We start from the raw sequence: 19825 nt of genomic DNA, 5'->3' as shown, positions 1-19825 counted from the left end.
CAAGTCAGTCATGTCCTTAAATGGGCAAAACTCCTAATCTTAATATCTTCTGATTTGTCGCATTATAAAAAAATTCACCCTCGTACAGTGTTTGCCCAGAGAGAAATGAGCTCTTCAGACCGAAGCCATTTTTGAACCAGGCTGTAAACATGTTTATTTCTGCTGTAAAGATCTTCTCTTTTGAATGGGTGTGTATGTAGTTTCCTGTGTTTCAGCAGCCAGCCTCAAGTGGACGCTTGATGGACTGCAGTTTTTGACACTTTTGCATGGACTTCATATTTTGAGACTGAAGGTTTTTTTGCTTGAATAGTACTCTATGTATATATTTATATATAGCTGTCCTCTATTGCAAGGGTTTTCCAAACTTTTCAGCCCACGACCCCCAAAAGATAGGTGCCAAAGACTTGCGACCCCCACTGTCTCTCAAAGTGATTTAATGTGGCCTCATTTAGCTTGTCTGTTATGAATTAACTGTTCACTAACCCTAAACTTGGGATTCATCTGGAAGAAAGAAAGGCAGAAAACTCATTACATTTTCTATTTTCAAGGTTTTATTTCAAGTTTAGCTTCTGTTTTTGTTGATATTTTTTACTGTAATGGATAAAAGTACTATTTTTAGATCACTTAAAAAAATAAATTCTGAAAGACATCTCACGACCCCACATTTGTGTCTTGCAACCCCCTAGGGGTCCCGACCCACACTTTGGGAACCCTGCTCTATTGGATAGGACAGCCCAAGAGAGATAGGAAATGTGGGGAGCAGAGTGGGGGAAGATATGCAGCAAGTGGCCAAGGCTGGGACTTGAACCGCTGCAACGAGGACTGTGGCCTCTGTATGTATGATGACTGCTAGACCAACGGCACCCCATACTCTGTATTTCCAAAATGAAACTCAACAGCAGCGAGTAAACTCTTCATGTATGACAGTTTATTTACCTGAAACCAAAGTTCATGTGATACATTGTACAATCATCTCTGAAAATACAGTACAGCAGTTCGGCAAAAAATGCCAGAGGAAGGACAGCCCACCGCTCTCATGACAAATCGTTTTCATCACTGCACTGTCACAAGTTCGCCCTCTCAGGTATGACAAAATCTGCTCCGAACATGTAGCACATCTCAGTGCAAAGCAAAATAAAATAAAACAAAGGTTGTTTGGTTTTTAAATATCCCATAAAAGTTTTTCCTTAGGAAAGATGATCTGTTTTTGAGCTTATTTAACATTTGTACTATCTGATGAAAGTCTATTCTATTTACCAATACTATACATTGTCTATAACACAAGTCTGTTGAAACAGATGGCTGATTCAGCAAACATGCACCATGAAATATAGTACAATTTACTGTACACGATACTAAGACCACTGTCTAAAAAGAGAGCGTGTAATTGTGTGGTTATCTAAGGCTCTTCATGCAGGAGGATGGAAGGACTGATGAGGTGGGACTGGCTAGTTTTCATAGGACATTTATTTATAGCTGGTCTATAAAATGATGGATGAACTCATGAGCCTCTGTCCTTCTATTACTTGACTGACATGCAGCTCTTGTAAGATGTGCTGCCCAAAACACACATGCAAAACACAAAACGAAACCAAACTATTCTGAAAGGAGTTTAGAGGAGAGGTGGGCTTACTTGGCCTTTGCTGCAAAGAAAAAAGAGGAGAGAGGAAAAATCAAATCAGTGGACACAGAAGTCAAAGGTCACAGCAGAAGAAATGAGCAGCGAAAAAACATCAACACTTGTCATGAGAGGAGCACACATGGAGAATTAAGGCCATGCTCTGGGCAAGCAGAGGATTAACAAAGACATACAGTATGCACATTTCAAAAGATGTATGATTTTAAAAAATACAGCCATGTCCCACAAAGTGTTGGGGGCACTTGAATGTCTGTTTATGCCAGAAGCCAAAACGTGCTGCCAGAAAGCAGTCAAAAATAACTGGTGCAAGCAACGTGGTGCCAAAAGCAAAAGGCTCCTGTTTCCACAGCGTTTCATGGCACTTGGTGACATTGAAGGCTTTTTCAATCAAACTCTCCAACACTTCAATCCTTTCCCCCTCTAACTGATGTACCATTAAACATATAGAAGAAAAAACTGAGTCAAATCAGACATATAAAGCCATCTTTCATTCTCTTGTGAGAAATGAACAGCAGAACGACTGCAACAAAAGAGGGCAAGCGAGATGGCATGCAGGTCAAAGTGTACTCACTCTGCAGGTAAACAAGTGGAAGGCATTGAAAGAAACAACAGTTAGCTTGAAATCTAATCATCCTAGAGCACTCACTGACCTGGGATTATTGGAGCAGGCATGCAGAAAGGCTACAACCACAATCAAGTAAACTAGTGTAAGTGTATGGAGCATCTTGAACGCAACATAAAAAAAACACCTATTCAGAGATTCTACTTTGTGTGCTATGTACAGATATACAGACTCTTCCGATGATCGCTCATCCACTTTGTGCTCAGTTGCTAAGACTAACAGCTTCTTGGTGCCTTTTTACATATTCAAGTACAGTATGTGCACATTTTTACAAATATTAGAAAGATTATTGTAATTAAGATAAAAAAAATCAAGAATGAAAGTTGAGATTGGGTCATAAAAAAAAACAAACTTAAAAAAAGAAAACCAAGACAAATGTGTTTTCTTCAAGTAAACAAATTTAGCAACAGATTTTTTTTCTTTATCAAAAATTGCTTAAACTGGTAACATCTGGTGGTCCTCTCTTCCCTCCAACAACACAGGAAAGACAAATATATAAAAAACCTTAAAATGTGTGTAAGGGCTTTGTCTCTACTGCAACAGAAATGGCGCTTACCTCAACATTTTAAATGATACTTAATGAAATGTTTGTTAAGACAAATGTGTAGTAATGGTCACAAAACAGCATTGAGGTAGCTGTGCTCTGCCTACTGCAGAAAATCATGAATGACTATGCATGGAGCTCAAAAAATGGCTGTAGAGATTCATGCCAGAGGAAAATACGAGACTCCACCCCAAATTAGTGTATCACTACATGGTCCTTATAGTTATACCTCTTCACATCAAGAACTCTAATCCCCACAGCCCCACAAAAATTACAAAATATTAATTATTATAAAATAGTGTAAATTCTCTGTACAGCTCAACACACAGCTCGAACACGGTAGGCATCTCTTACTGTTCAAAACAGGGGACCAATAAAGAGAGAAGCATGATGATTAAATAAACACCTGGACATAATGTCAGTCAAAGTCATTAAAATATGACTACAACCCCCCTGACCCAAAAAGAACATGTATCATTCAAAATGTCTAAATAGAAAAGATCTGACAGCACACACTGTCAGAATATGTGCAAGTGTTGACTGTGAGTTGTTCTGAGTTAATGTAACTGTGTTAGATGTGTGTGTTAATGTCCACTTCACACTGGTGCACAGGGAGGGTACTGTAGTGGAGTCAGTCAGGGCCACAGCCAGGCGGACACATTAGTATCGGTGCTGTAGATCCACAGAACCAGGGGCAGGGAGATGGCCACGAAAGGCCAGGAGATGCCCTCGGTGCATGCGGACAGAGAGCAGCCTTTTCGGACCGGCTTCTCCAGCTGTTTACCAAAGTCCAAGTAGTTTCTGGCCGCAAACTTTAGCAGCTCGTCCAGCAGGATGACGGGCAGGGAGATCTTAAGCACCATCATCCATTGGGTGGCATCCAGAGGAGTGATCTGGAAGATGACCTGAGAGAGAGGGTGAAGGTTAGCATACACAGGGTTCCCACTCTTTTCCAGAGATCATTTTCCAGGACATTTCAAGGACATTTTCAGTGATGACCAAGCTGGTATGACAGTCTGAATTTAGTTCCTAATTTAGTTCCTAAATAATCTAATATGTTCCTCTCAGTGGAAGTCTACATTGATGACATATAGTCTTTCTATATCTATAGTTTATTAGTGCAACCAAGCAACAATGATGGGCAACATCTCATCTCAGCTTTCCCTTTTCTCAAAAAATATAAAATTAAAAACAAAAGAGCCAGCAAAAGACTCTGGAAGCTGCCTTAGTGAAATAAATAAATAATAATAATAATCAGAGGATCAGTGCATAAATTGACCTAAATAGATCTGAATGACAAAAATGGCCACAAATGTTTAATGGGGATGTGTTTTTTTAACCTTGTTAGATCGTGCAAAGTCATGTTGGAATAATTTTCCAGGACAATCCATGATTTTTCCAGGACATTTGACTTTTTCTCCTATTTTCCAGGTGTTTTCCTGTACTGGAAAACTGGTCAACTGTTTTCCAGGTTTTCCAGTTTTTCCAAGACGCGTGGGAACCCTGCATACAGCTGTTCTGTATCTGAGGTATCTTACAGGATTACACAAGAGTGCACATGCTGTCTACATCAATGTGGACCACTTCTAGCATCACTGTCACACTTTACCTAACATCACCAAAGAACCAGAAGGAGCCTATAGGTGAGAGGGAGCCTGGTGGTCCAGTGTTTAATAGAATAGCTTAACATTTTATATTTTTGTTTACTTGTTGTTTTTCTGAAAGTTAAACACAAGACCTTTGTGAACACCATCCTTCACTGACATGTCTGTAACGTGTTTATGGAGCTAGTGCAAGAAGATGTTAGCTCAGCATAAAGACCAGAAACAAGGATTACAACAGTAAGTCTGTCTGTTAGCACTTGATAGCTCATTAACTGACATATTACACATCATAAAATTCTCCTCACATACAAACAAAAACAAAACAAAATCAGTGCAAGTTTTTTTTGTAATAGTTGAGGCTGGTTACCCTGCAGTGAAACACTCAGTAGAATGTAAACACCAGTGGTGCCCAGCCAGGACTGATTCTCATTCTACCTCCAGAGGTGTAGAAAACAATTCAAGTTTATTTTTAAATTCCATCTGTGTTATCTGCAATGCAAGTGTGGCCGTGCTGAAGAAGGGCAACCTTGAACGGCACTTCAGGACTACGCACAAACATTAAGAGATTGACTTTCACGCTTAGACAGCTCCAAGACCCCAGAGAGTGTGAGAGTTGAAGGGCAGGTTAGCAGCGCAGCGGTCAATTTACACCAAGACTAACACAGAGGATGTAAAAGTAGCATCTCATCACATCCATCACTTTCATGCTCAGCACAAGAAGTCTTCAAAGGACGGTGGAAGGAGTGTTGAGGAGTGCCAGTGTCCCAGTGCCAGAGGTCACATGAAGGTAGAGACTTTCATTTATTTTTACTCTTCCACCTTAAATAACTGTCCTTAATAAGCCTGTACCTGGTCTACTTCTCTGTTTTTCACATTTATATAAAATCACTGAGGTAGGCTAACAGTAACAGCTATGGCTCCATATGCAACTGTGTGCATGTGTGTGTATATGAGGTCTCTGATTTGCAAATCTCTTCTTGGCTTGGTCCCAACTTATTTTTGTGTGTACCTACAAAGATTGAAAAGCCACTATGCCTTGCGTTCCTGTGACATCTTAAAAATTTGAGTTCCCCGTGTTCGGACAGAATAAGGTAAGAGAGCATTTAGTTTTGCTGCTCCTACTGCTTGGAATAAACTCCAGAAGGTCTTGAAATTGTCAGATAGTATCTCACTTGATGCCTTTGGTTCCATCTTAAATGAAAGACAGACCACAGAACAGTGCCTGTGTTTTAAAATATGCTGTTTTGTGATCCTAAATTGCACTTTATTTGGGACAGGGCGTTTGCAGTGAGGGGTTCGACACTCTGGAACCATCTGCCTGAGGAGATCAGGTCTGCTGAATCAGTGAGCTCTTTTAAATCCCTTCTCAAAGCATACTTTTATCATTGAGCCTTCCTGGGTTATATCTGAATTTTATTTGACTTTATTTTATTTTATTTTAACCGTCTAAAGCAGGGGTGTCAAACATACGGCCCGCGGGCCAAAACCGGCCCGCCAGGGGTTCGAATCCGGCCCACAGGATGACTTTTGAAATTACAGAGAAGACATTGACTGCAATTTTTCAATAAATGTAACTGGTATTTCAAATTTGTCCTACAGGGGGGGCACCTGAATGGCACTCCGGGACTTTTTTTTCTCAAAGTGAAGAAAAAGAATATATGCAGTTTGCATAATCCGGTGGAAAATCATAGACTTTTTGGACCGGCTGGGGGGTCCATAAAGGTCTAGTATAATCTATCTGTTCTTTTGCAGTAAACATTACACTCTGTGTCAGGTGAATGGGTAACCTGTGTGTTTGGTGTGTTTACAGCAGGTTTCAGGGCTTAAAGAATATAATATATGGCCCTATATGAGACTCATCATGGCGAGAAATACAACAACTGTTTTTGTAAAAAGATAGTTCATGAAATATAAAAATTTTACTTCCTGAATTTCTCTCTTAATCTAAGAACTGCAAAATGTGTCAAACCATGTCTACAAGTTTCAACCTTCTCAAAGACATGACCAATCATGAATCATCACTTCAAATAACTTTTGTTTCTTTTACATCACAGTGAGTTGTAGATCTATGTAGGGAGCACATCCTCCTCCACAGAGCACACCATCATTTTCTCAAAAACTGACTGAAACTGAAGACTGGCTCTGAAGAGGGTGTTAAATCATTTTCACAAATGTTGCAGTCACCGTAGATTCTCCTACACACTCGGTGGGGCAGGGTGAGAACCTCACCGCTAGATATCACTTCCTCCTACTCACTGGTACTTCACGGGGCAGCAAATCAGTTTTCATCACAAGTGCGTAATAAACCATGAAAAACTACTCAGAGAAGATGAGAAGCAGGTAGTTCTTAAAATTCAATCTTTGTCGTTAAGTAGCTTACTGAGCTGTCAAGCAGCCGGCTCGTCTCTTTGAATAGCAGGTAGTCATTAATCCAGATACTCAGTGTTGAATAAAGAGGTCTTTTAAAACTCACAGGCAGAGGTTCCACGTAGAGGATGAGGAAATGGAGGGACATGGAGAGGCAAATGGCCCCCAGAAGCCAAATGTTCTCCCAGGGAGGCATCCGCAGCAGGGACTGGTTCTCAGACAGACTGGAGGGAAGAGAAAGCTCAGATTTTGATTCATTCAAAACAGCTCAACCTTTATTGTCTGAGAACAACTGATCTTCAGTGGAGACCTCTCAGAGAGGCTCTCATTTACCTGTTAAGAGCATTGCACATCTCAATAGTGACGAGCACAGACAGAGCCATGGTCATCGGGTAGGGCGACTCAAACACATGGCAGTCCAGGCCGTCGAACTCCGGGTTGTCTGGGGCGCACTGGAGAAAGTGGCTCTGCGAGAGAAGGAGGAAGAGGAGTGAAGGGGAGATGAAGCACCAGAGGGCAGATGAAAAATGAGAGAAGACTTACCAGCTGGTACAGAGTCAGCTGAGGTCCATCCTCTGAGACCGTGAACCACCAGGCAGCAGCTCCTACTGTGGCTGCACCCACATAGCCTGATAAAACCATCACACACAGATCAATTTATCAAACCACACAAAGGTAAAATCAAATGTCCTCTGATATGATGAAGAAAACGCAATTACATCCAATAGCCAAGTATCTGAAGAAGAGCCACCCGGAGATCAGGGGCTCCTTGGCGTTACGAGGAGGCTTCTCCATGATGTCCAGATCTGGAGGGTTGAAGCCCAGGGCGGTGGCAGGGAGTCCATCAGTCACCAGGTTCACCCAGAGCAGCTGAACCGGGATAAGAGCCTCGGGGAAGCCCAGCGCAGCGGTGAGGAAGATGCTAACAGGAGAGTATTTAGAGTAAGAGTTCAAATCTGGACATCAACATTACATGTTTGAAACAAGCGGCAACCTCCGGTCTAAAAATATGAGTACAATGATGAAGCGCTTAAAACTGCAGTTCATCTAGTGTCCACTTGAGGCTGACTCCGGAAGTACCGGAAACCACATACACACAAATTCCAAAAAGCCGATCTTTACAGCAGAAATAAACATGTTTACAGCCTGATACAAAAACCAAGTGTAGTCTGGATAGCTCATTTCTTGATCGGAACACACTACACGGGGGGTGAATTTTTTTCTAACACTGCAATTTTGAAGATATTGAGCTTAAGAGTCTTCCAATGAGAGGCACAGCTGACTTGATTGAAAGGCGGAAACACTGTAGCTTTTGGCTAGGAGGCTCAAAGCCCACCTCTTCATGTCACAATCACTTAACAGCAACAATATGGCTGCCGCCGCCGATTGGCTTCAAAACAGCTCTTCAGAAACTGATGAGTGACGTCACGGATACTACGTCCATTATTTATACAATCTATGGTTTGAAACCACCATCTGATCATGTATTAGATTTTTGTTGTCCTCAAAACTAAGTTTAGAAAATGAAGACCGTTTGACTCACCAGACAACCTCCCCCACGTTGGACGAGATGAGGTATCTGATGAACTGCTTCATGTTGTTGTAAATTGCTCTGCCTTCTTCAACAGCGGCCACGATGGAGGAGAAGTTGTCATCGGCGAGAACCATTTCAGAGGCTGATTTGGCCACGGCAGTGCCAGAGCCCATGGCGATGCCAATCTCTGCCTTCTTCAAGGCAGGGGCATCGTTCACTCCATCACCTGTCTGTGGAGGAGAAACGTTTCTTTACTCAAACATAATGATCCTGGTGTTAATATGGCAAATAAAGACACAATAACAGTTTTCACTATGTTCTTAAACGCTGATCAAATCTAGTTTTAAGACCAACAACCAAGATAAAGACCCAAAACTAGTGAACCCAAAAATATCTCTGGTGCAGTGTGTGAAAAGCAGCTCTCAGGCTCATACCATAGCAGTGATCTCATCAAATCCTTGCAGGAACTCAACGATCTTGGACTTGTGCGAAGGTTCAACGCGTGCAAAACAACGAGCGTGAGTCACAGCCTCACGTTGTTTGTAGGGCGAGAGTTCGTCAAACTCTCGCCCTGTGAAGGCCATGCACTCCACATCATCTTCCTCTGTCAGGATACCAATGCGGCGACAGATAGCCACAGCTGTGCCCTTGTTGTCTCCGGTGATCATGATGACGCGGATGCCGGCCTGGCGGCACAGCGTGATGGAGGCAGCCACCTCTTGTCTGGGGGGATCCAGCATGCCGACACACCCGACAAAGGTGAGGTCAGACTGGACGCAGAGAGAGACAAAGATTTGGATGATTGTTCAGTAAGAATACTCCACAAGCATCTAAAGCAGCAAAGTCTTTACATATCCAAATGACTGGATCAAAATATAAACTTACCTCATAATCAGCAAACTTGGCCGTGTCAGACAGAATCATGTCCTCCATTTTAGGTGGGCTGTCTCGTGTTGCCAGAGCCAGGCACCTCAGGGTGTCACGACCGGTACCGTACTCCCGGATCACAGACATGATCTTCTCCTTGATTCCTTTGCTGAGGGGAACTTTAGTGTTGCCCACTCTGACATAAGCACACCTCTCAATAACTCCCTCTGGGGCTCCCTGTGGTGTAAACAGAGTCAATAAAAACTTTTAGCGTGATAGAAAATGTGTCAGGATGATGTCATCAGTGCATGTCTCTCTCTGTGTACCTTAACAAACATCTTCCCCATGGAAGAGCGAGACTTGTTTGGGGTGCAGTAAACAGACATGGACTTCCTGTCTCTGGAGAACTCTAGGGTGAACTCCTTCTTCATCAGCTGCTTGATCACCTGATCAGAAATAAAGGGTCCATCAATCAATCAATCTTTATTTATACAGCGCCAAATCACAACAAATGTTATCTGAAGACTCTTTCCAAACAGAGCAGGTCTATACCGTACTCTCTGTTCTGTTATTAACAAAGACCCAACATCAAGACAGGATCAGATCCAGTCCCATCTTACAGACAGGACTCTGATCTCATCTTAATCCACCATGAGCAGAGCACTTTGCAGTATTTAGAAAGTTACAGTGGCAAGGACAAACTTCCTTTAACAGGCAGACATGTTAGACACACATCTGCTGATACAGTGATGGACAGAGGGATATAGGGAGATGAAGAGAGAGATGACAAAAAGAAACCTGGGGAGTGGAAGCAGAGAAAAGTGCCGTGTGTGCAGGTCAGAGAGCGGGTGTCACTCACTGAGTTGCAGGCGTTAGCTCGGTCAATCTTAGACAAGCTCTGAACTTCAGTGTCGAAAACATTCATCTTCTCCACCAGACAGGTGAGTGCAGTCTCTGTGGCCTCACCGACCTTCTCATACACTCCCTTCACCTGAAACACAGAGAACAATTTAATACCTTTTAGATCTTCGAATAAACGGGAACATGAGTGGAAACAATCTGTTTGCGTAGCCACTATTGTGGCCAAGGTGTTGGGCGGTACTTAGGCCCTGTGAGTTTGTCTGTCTATACCTGCCCATCAAGGCTTGACCTCCAAAATGACATAATTCAAAGTCTTTCTGTGAGTCACCGTCTCTCACTTCTGCCTTTTTTATTTTTCTAGATTTACTGGATCCAAAGATAAAGCCTAACACTTTTTTTTGTCCATCAAACAACCAGCATGTTTATTTCCCCCAAGATAGTATGTTACAGTTAAATTTAAGGTCTTTACAAATTGTGATTAAAACCACATAAGGCTGACGTATGAAGAAAAAGATAGGACGGCAAGAGTTCAGACCTCGTTGAAGTCCAGAGAGGAGTCGTTGCACAGGGCACAGATAGTCGCCAGTTCAACCAGAGCATCATACTGGGAGGTTTTCACTAGTTTACCATCCTGGAACCTGGGGACAATTTCAAGGTACATTAAGCAGTGTGTGTGTGTACAATTCACATCCTTACAGAGACGAATATTTACCTATAATAAGACAATCAATAGCATACTTCATGGTTCACCTACAGTAGATATGTAATGACAGTGTCAGCAGTAAAGTACTCACACTTCTCCCTCGGGTGCGTATGTAGACCCTGTGATGGTGAACTCTGACAGTGAGCAGCTCTCCCCGTCAGCTTTGTTGAGAACAAACATCTGGAGAATAAACAGCAGGTAGAAGAAAACAGATATGAGATGTGAGAGCAGAAACCTTTCATCACTTCAGTGACTCAATCATCCTCCAGTTTCTCTCCTGGCACAGCAGGGGGCAGCACACACCACAGAACTCCCCTGTGGACCTGAAGGGAGCAGGCTATTTTTTTTAGAAAGCAGATTAGCCTGCAGTGTTACAGAACGTGTCTCTGTGAGGGCCCGGCCGGGTGGCCTACTGACTAATGTGAGAAAATGCTCTTTAGTTTCTCTTCACAAGTAAACAGAAGAGACTGCCAATGAGCCGGAGTTAAGAGTGACGTTGTGCCGAGAGGAAGAAGACGCAGTGCCAGGTCTGCTCCAGTACAGAAGACACACACAGGCACACACAGGCACACACAGGCACACACAGGCACACACAGGCACACACACACACACACACACACACACACACACACACACACACGCACACACGCACACACACACACACACACACACACACACACACGCACACAGGCACACACAGGCACACACAGGCACACACAGGCACACACAGGCACACACACACACACAAAACCCTTTTGAGGAGCAAGACTTGTTTTGGTATTCAGATTAAGATTAGAGAGGTCGTCTGACTGAATGTTGAAATGGATTCTCTCATACTGCACAGGTCTTATATTTTATATATAATCATATACATCATAAATCCTAAAATGGATCGCTCATAAAATGGCAAAATATTTTTCTGTGTTTTTTAATTTCACATACAACTCTCCAGGAATCACTCTGAATCACTGACTACAGCACTGTTTAACAAATAAATCACATGGCGGTTCATTAAGAGGCAGTACATTGTGCAGCCTGACAATACAAAGGCATAAACAAGGCTTTGATAAAAGCTGTAAATTAAAGTCTAAGCTGTGCCAAAGTTCTGAGAGAGCAACAAAGAGGATTAGATTTTAGTTAGAGCTGAAATGTATTCTCTGTGTGGGACCAAACAGAGCGAGGCTGCAACTCAGAGAAAGAAAGAAAGGAAGACAGAAAGAGAAAGAGAGAGAAAGAGAGAGAGAGAGGGAATGGAGCTACAGGCTGTCTGCTCTGCAGATTGGTGACGCAAGGTCAGTTATGCAACAGCAGCACTGCAAGTCATCCGATGGTTCAATGTAGATGAAAGAAGCGGCAGCATGTTTGCCTTCTGGTTAAATAACCTGAATACCTGATCACAGGGAACACATCCCTCCCCGTGTTCACAGAGACAGTGTTAACGTTCAGCTGACAAATGTGTTTAAGGAGACTTTAGAGGGAGAGACTCGGCTCCCTTTACTGCTGATAACTTCAACCGACTGCAGGCAGGAAAAAGACAACAAAGCTCAGAGGAGCAAAGTTCCCAGCAATACATGATGAGAAAGTGGTTGTTGTGCATGAGTGTGTGTGTGTGTGTGTGTGTGTGTGTGTGTGTGTGTGTGTGTGTGTGTGTGTGTGTGTGTGTGTGTGTGTGTGTGTGTGTGTGTGTGTGTGTGTGTGTGTGTGTGCAGGAGTATGACTCACTCTGCACACAGACATTTGGTTGGTGGTCAACGTTCCCGTCTTGTCAGAGCAGATGACAGAGGTGCAACCAAGGGTCTCCACGGATGGCAAACTGCGCACGATGGCGTTCTTCTTTGCCATGCGGCGAGTGCCCAGCGCCAGGCAGGTGGTGATGACAGCAGGGAGTCCCTCAGGGATGGCAGCGACAGCCAGGGCAACGGCGATCTTAAAGTAGTACACTGCCCCGCGGAACCAGGATCCTCCGTGGACGGGGTCATTGAAGTGTCCGATGTTGATGATCCACACAGCGATGCAGATGAGCGAGATGACCTTGGACAGCTGCTCGCCAAACTCATCCAGCTTCTGTTGCAGGGGTGTCTTCTCCTGCTCGGTGGCCGCCATCTCGTCCCGGATCTTCCCGATCTCTGTGTTAACACCAGTGGACACAACCACACCCACAGCTTTTCCAGCAGCAATGTTAGTACCCTGGAATAACAAGTAGTACACATGTCAGCTCAAGCACATCTGATAACATCTCGCACATCTTGAAATAACAAGGGAGGCAAGTTTTTCCAGGAAGTCAACAGAAACCAAATAAACTAGAAGCAGGGGGGAATCAACAGGATGTTTGAGAACTGAAGAGCTTACTGAGAAGAGCATGTTCTTTTTGTCCTGATTGACAGCTCGTGGGTCGGGAACAGGATCCGTGTGTTTGATCACAGAGACAGATTCACCTGCAGAGACATCAGAGAGCAGCAGGTTAGAGCAGTTAGCATTTCTCTGCAGATGAGTGTTGGGAACAAAGCACAACCAATTTTTACCAACAAAGAGATCTACAGCAGCGATCAGTTCTTCTGCCTCACTGATCTGTCACATACACGTGTTTTCATTCAGCAAATCTGAAACTGTGTCATGATAAAACTGAGCTCAGATGATCACACTCATTGTCATCCAGCTTTTGTTGTTCTTCAAACGCAGGCGGAGGACTGATCCTGAAAAGGTGTGCAGTAATTGACGGCATTTAGCTGAACAGACTCGGTTACAGTTGAATTAAATATATCAGTATGTTTAAATTAGTGTTTAATCAGCTGAATATAAAACTTGTTTTGTTTTTATTCACTTAGAATAAGCCTTTAAGAGGAGCAGGTCCTCTTTCACAGAGGCCACCATCCTGCACCGCAATGTTTCTACAGTGGCACAGGATGGACAAACTATCTACATGCTTGTGTTTGCTTTTAGTCATCAGAAGAAGGCAATTCTTTGTCTTTCAGGCTGGGAAAGCCTTCATCACTCCCTTTTTTCAAGGTGCCAGCCCTTTATGAACACCATCGAAAAACGTCTGCGCACACATGGATCCTCGGTCATTGGTTATTTCTCTGAGACTCTGCGTTGTTTAATGATTGTCAGAAGAAAAAAAAAAATGCTCCTTCATTCTTTTTCTACTGAGGGGCCTTGCAAAATGCACCGGTGGGAGGACAAAAAAAAAAAGAGAGTTGTTGTCCTCACAAGAGAATTTGTTGTGATGGACATTTTCGATGGTTAAAATATGACTAATACAGGATCACACTGAGGCATCACAGGAGGGGTGAGCAAGGAAGCGTTTCAATCTAGAATCTGACATATCTCTAAATATTCCCACGTCTACTTACTGTACCTTTAACCCCTGGATACATTTATCTTGAGTAATGTTATCTTCAACAAAAGTAAGTTTTAAAGCTACATGGTGTTGTAGGTGTTGCTGAAATATAAGGACACATCCAATCCAAAGATTTAAATTACATGAATGTAGGATGTCAAAGACTTGAGCCTAACTGAACATAATATGAATATTATTTAAAGTCACAGCGAACAAGAATTACTTTGAATATGTATTTATTCAGTGTATATATGGACTTACACAAACTATATTCTATGAGATATTACTGCTAAATTTGGTAAGAAATCTGAGGAGAGACAGGAAAAGTGGGACGTGGAGAGTGGAATGCAGAAAATTGTCAAAGCCGGGTGTCGAACACAAGCGGCAAACCTACGGCTGCGAGAAATCAAGCCAATGCTGAATCGTTAAAAACTGCAGTTCATCGAGTGTCCACTTGAGGCTGGCTCCAGAAGTACCGGACACCACATACACACCAATTCAAAAAAGACGATCTATACATCAGAAATAAACATGTTTACAGCCTGGTACAAAAGACGAGTGTAGTCTGGATAGCTAATTTCTGAATCGGCACACACTATACAGGGGGGAATTTTTTTCCTGAGGTGGCAATTTCAAAGATATTAAGATTACGAGTTTCCCATAATGAGAGGCACAGCTGACTTGATTGACAGGCGGGAACCATAGACTGTATTAAATATGATCATAGTATCCGTGACGTCACCCATCTGTTTCTGAAGCACTGTTTTGAGGCCAGTCGGTGGCGGCAGCCATATTGCTGCTGTCGAGCGATTGTGACGTAAAGAGGCGGGCTTTGAGCCTCCTCGCCAACAGCTACAGTGTTCCCGACTGTCATCAAGTCAGCTGTGCCTCTCATTGGAAGATTAGTAATCTCAATATCTTCTAAATTGCAGCGTTACAAAAATACCCCCCCCCCCCCACACCCACACACACACACACACACACACACACACACACACACACACACACACACACACACAGTGTGTGCTGATCGAGAATTGAGCTACCCAGACTGCACTCGTCTTTTGTACCAGGCTGTAAACATGTTTATTTCTGCTGTAAAGATCGGCTTTTTTGAATTTGTGTGTATGTGGTTTCTGGTACTTCCGGATCCAGCCTCAAATATGCAGTTTTTAGCACTTCAGCATTAGACTCATATTTTTAGACTGGAGGTTGCCGCTTGGCAGGAACACTGTAGCTGTTGGCTAGGAGACTCAAACCCCGCCTCTTTACCTCACACTAAGTTTGGTTGAGTTCAGCATTTCCAATATGGCTCCCGTCGACGATTGGCCTCAAAACAGTGCTTCAGAAACAGATGGGTGATGTCACGGAGACCTTGCCATCATTTATACAGTCTATGGTCGAACAAGAAACCGCTACACTGGATTACAGCCACACGCTTTAACCTCTAGGCTAACGGTGTCCCATAATGTCAACATTTTCATGAGAAACCATAGACTGTACAAGTGAGAAAGGAAAAGTAGAAGTGATAAAAAAATAAGAGGCACAGAAATAATTAAAAGGCGATCATATCAGAAGAGGACCCGTCTTACCGGTCAGAATGGACTGGTCGACCCTCAGAGTCGTTGATTTGATTGAACAGATACGGATGTCTGCCGGAACCTTATCTCCAACTGAAAGCAAACAGACACACAATTAGAGAAAATACACAAAAAGAAACACTTCAGGAACATGAACACAGAAAAATATTTCATATAACATTTAATTAAAAAAGTCTTTATGCTCTGTCTGAAACTTGAGTTAAAGAGGCAGTAAACAGTTGAATTGTGTCTGATTTTCCACCACACTAAGAGCACTCTATCACTTGTGGTTTGATTTCCATGCAGTTTATCTGTTCTCTCCTCCTGTGTGTGTGTGTGTGTGTGTGTGTGTGTGTGTGTGTGTGTGTGTGTGTGTGTGTGTGTGTGTGTGTGTGTGTGTGTGTGTGTGTGTGTCTGTGTGCACAGCCTACATGAAGATTTAACAGATGAGATATCGTCTGCTTTGTGCAGGCAGTAACTCAGCATTAGTGTAAACTAAGCTGACGAAACACAGCTCATTACAGGGAGGTTGCTGTGCCACACAGCAACAGAGCAGAGCTGCCATCACTGCAGGGAAAGAGAAGGAGAGACAAAGAAAGAGGAGGAAATGAAGGACCTGTGAGCCATAAAAGGCCTGTCTCAAAGGAAAGGCCAATTTGGGTACATCGGAATTGCAGTGACCCAATTCAGCTTCCTAGTGGTACAAAAAGGCGATGGAAACTGGGGAAATGGCTCAGGCTGTGGCACAGTTCTCTGGGCGTGTTTTTCATATAAGCCTAATTAGTTAAAAATGCAAATTGTGTCAGATGATTACAAAAGATCCCAACCGAGAGCACAGCATGGGGAAGAATCCAGAAAAGGACATGATGCGAAGTTAAAGTGAGAAACTGTAAACAAACAAAGGTTTGATAAAATATACTGAAGGCTATGTTACCATTTGAGGGCAACAAGTAATACACCCCCCCCCCCCAATGACCTTGACTGAACAGAGAGGAAAATAGCAGCGATGCCTGCAGCCAAAGATGGGAAAAGCATTTCAATATATTCCCCTATGAGCCGATCAGGTTTACATGTGGCCACACAATGGCAGCTGTTTTCTTTTACTGCCACCGCACAGGAAGTGAAGAAGAGAGAACACTACAAGTCATCATATATCTGCTTCACTGTACCCTCTATTTTTAACTGAATGTCTATATTTTGACACATTTCAAACTTAATTACAGCCTTTCTGAAGTGTTGACTTCTTACTATGAGACATGACCCTGTGAATAGCTGGATTGATCATCAACACACGAGATGTGCTGAGAGCTGTGCCAGGAGCTGTGATCTGCCAGCAGGCATTGGCTGATCATCCAGACAGTTATAGCTTTTCTGAGAAGGACTTATGTCGAGCTCAATGACACTTTGATCCATTTCAGCCTGGAAATAAAACGGGTGCACTGGAAACAGGGGATGAAAAAACAAAGAGGAAATGTTGGATATGGCAGGTAAAAAAAATATTAACTCAACTGCTACTTTGCACTGCTAAAAAGGGTAGCTTAAATATAGGGTAAAAAAATAATAATTTAAGGTGAAGATTTCTTAAAACTAGTGAAATGATCTGTCCATGCTGCAAGTTAATTTTACTTGATAAGAAATCTTAAAATGAGATAGTTAAATCTAGAAATAAGCAGGCTCTGAAATTATTAAAAAGGGTTGAAATAAGTAGAATATGCTGATTTTTAGCTCAAACTACTCGAAAACAAACTTCCTACAGCACACTTATAAGTGAAATATACTGAATTTAAGCAAATACAATCTCATTTATTTATTTTGTATACTTAATTTGAGCAAATAAGGAAGTGTGGACAAGAAAAACAACTCCAATTTAAGTAAAAAATGACTCACTATTAGAAAACTATTATTACGCAGTTTCTTGATATAAGCTGGCTCATCTTAAAATAAACCCTAATCCATCTTAAAACCAAAACTAAAATCTTTAAACCAGGTCTTATTCTTAGAATATACCTCTGAAATGTTTCTACAGAAACCACAACAGCAAGCTGGATGACTGACAACTTAATAAATGTCAGGATTAACAACATATAACATCAGAAACTATTAACTATTAATATTGGCTCAGGGTTGATGCATACTTCAAGACATTTAAAACAGTCTTCAGAGCCAAACCAAAACAAATATATCACCATTTTGTACAGCAGAAAAATGAGCAATCCATAAGATACAAGCTGAATTGTGTCTTGAATAGATGCCTTATGTGTTATTCTTAAATCAAGCAACTTGAAGTTGTTACTGAATCTTGAAACAAGTTTTATTTTAATGAATCTTTAGGTGAGACAACCAATGTAGCTTATTTTAACAGTCATTCACTAAATTTAAGATTCCCCAACTAATTGAGACACAAAAGAAATGTTCATAATCAATTTAAGATTCAACCATACATACAAAGATTAACAACAAGTAAATAACTCTAAAAACAAGGTCATTCATCTAACATGTCTCAATCTAAGAATTAAAATCTTGGAAGTGCCGAATTATTTGCAGTGTGGGAAGTAATCATTTCTTATATAAATAATTAGAATTATCAAAGTAACTCTGATTAGTTAATGTGATGATTATATATTTCTTCTGTATGATGTTTCAACCTCAGGTATTTTGAATCCTTTTAGAAAGATTTGAGAAGCAGACTAAAGAAAAGAGTGGTTTATAGAAATGCTCAGTGACTAGCTTCAGTGTCATCCCTGTCTCGATGATGAATGATGAATAAACCTAATTTCAGACCCTACATGGTAACTTCTCCTTTCAGAAGATAAGGCTCTCCAGCTCAGAGATAAGGAGGAGGGACTGGGATAACTTCAACATTCACTCTAGGACTGCAGTTCACTTCCTGATGGATTAATAATCTGGTGCAGATTAAACACAGGAAAGCTACATTTGTTACTTTGTTGGAAAAATGATCCGATCCCTGCCGCTGCACAACAGGAACAAAACATGACATGTTTTTCTTATTAGACAAAAAGCTTAACAATCACATCCCGGGTGGTTGTGTAACGGTTCCTGTGCTCAGTCATTACTTCTGAGGAAACACTGACAACTTTTTCAAGAGTGCTGAGCCAGAAAACATGGCCGTGGACTTCTACTAATACTGCTAACCTACGCTCCTATTATAAAAAACACAGTGACTGTTAGGACTCCAAGACATTGTGTCACACTGGATTTATCCTGAGGATGTGTTACACTGCAGACCTGCTCTGATAAAGTGTGTGTGTATATCATCAGTCACTTTGTGTCAACATCCTACTTGGTCATGGTCCAAGCATCTCCTCAGGAACGGCCACACTTTCACCTCTGAGGGTGTTAACAGGTTACAAGTTCACACAGTACACGGTGACAAAAGCACAGGACTGGGGATGCATTTCACCTGTGATGACTCCCATAGGTGCCCTTTTAAGCAGACCTTTTAACAGCCAGCAACGCGGCAGCCGAACTTAAGCTGCCAGCTTTGATTGGCACCTGCCTCCGCTGTGTGTTTTGGGACAGCGTGTTGGCTCAGCAGACCTGCTCTCCTCTGGGCCGGCCCAAGGCTGCATGTGCTGATGGCAGCTAAACAAAAGGCTGACCTTCTGTCATATTGAGTGGGCAGTTTTAGAACAATCAACAGGTGGAGGATCCTGCAGCTTCTTAACACAGCTCCACTGCTGATTTACTCACAAGACACATTAACAAGTGCACAGAAACAGTTCAAGGTATTGTTTAGGATTCATTTCCCTAAAGCTTGTTTGTCACAAATGTATCAGTTACTGAAAGCTGGGATAAATGTCATGCTTCTTCCTGCAACCCAACCCATATGCTTATTATTATCTCGCTTTCCGCAAAAATACTCTCAATACATATATAAATGTTTCTCCCCATATTGTCATTTATGGAGGTCCTGAAGACTACCATCGATACACCTCAAAGCAGTTAGATGTTATAGCTTTCACTTCCTTATTGGTGAGACGCTGTCTTCTTTCTCACTGGAAGTCCACCAAAGTACCCTCCAGCACTAAAAGGCTCTTTTCTAAAACTAAGAGAAGATTAAAGACTCACTAAGAGGTAACTTTGGAAAGTTTTACAATAGGTGGCAATCCTTTCTATCCTGCTTTAACACTCTGGAGGTTTTTTGCT

General features: G+C 42.2%; 1 protein-coding gene across 1 annotated transcript in view; it reads right to left on the bottom strand.

Annotated features, from left to right (window-relative positions):
* Nucleotides 1-906: 906 nt before the first annotated feature.
* Nucleotides 907-19825, bottom strand: part of atp2a2a (ATPase sarcoplasmic/endoplasmic reticulum Ca2+ transporting 2a) — a 34580-nt gene continuing 15661 nt past the window's right edge. Inside the window, exons 6-20 of the mRNA XM_034691585.1 lie at nucleotides 15671-15751; nucleotides 13091-13176; nucleotides 12464-12928; nucleotides 10833-10921; nucleotides 10574-10676; nucleotides 10037-10168; nucleotides 9504-9623; nucleotides 9196-9414; nucleotides 8745-9080; nucleotides 8320-8540; nucleotides 7496-7698; nucleotides 7320-7405; nucleotides 7110-7243; nucleotides 6883-7000; nucleotides 907-3710 (exon numbers count right to left, since the gene is read on the bottom strand). Of these exons, the coding sequence (XP_034547476.1) occupies nucleotides 3441-3710; nucleotides 6883-7000; nucleotides 7110-7243; nucleotides 7320-7405; nucleotides 7496-7698; nucleotides 8320-8540; nucleotides 8745-9080; nucleotides 9196-9414; nucleotides 9504-9623; nucleotides 10037-10168; nucleotides 10574-10676; nucleotides 10833-10921; nucleotides 12464-12928; nucleotides 13091-13176; nucleotides 15671-15751 (2663 nt within the window). The 3' untranslated portion in view covers nucleotides 907-3440. The remainder of the gene's footprint in view (nucleotides 3711-6882; nucleotides 7001-7109; nucleotides 7244-7319; nucleotides 7406-7495; nucleotides 7699-8319; nucleotides 8541-8744; nucleotides 9081-9195; nucleotides 9415-9503; nucleotides 9624-10036; nucleotides 10169-10573; nucleotides 10677-10832; nucleotides 10922-12463; nucleotides 12929-13090; nucleotides 13177-15670; nucleotides 15752-19825) is intronic.

This window comes from Notolabrus celidotus, chromosome 9 (assembly GCF_009762535.1).
Source record: "Notolabrus celidotus isolate fNotCel1 chromosome 9, fNotCel1.pri, whole genome shotgun sequence".
Taxonomy (NCBI): Eukaryota; Metazoa; Chordata; class Actinopteri; order Labriformes; family Labridae; genus Notolabrus; species Notolabrus celidotus.
The sequence above is the reverse complement of the archived record's forward strand: the minus strand, read 5'-3'. Positions and strand labels throughout refer to the sequence as shown.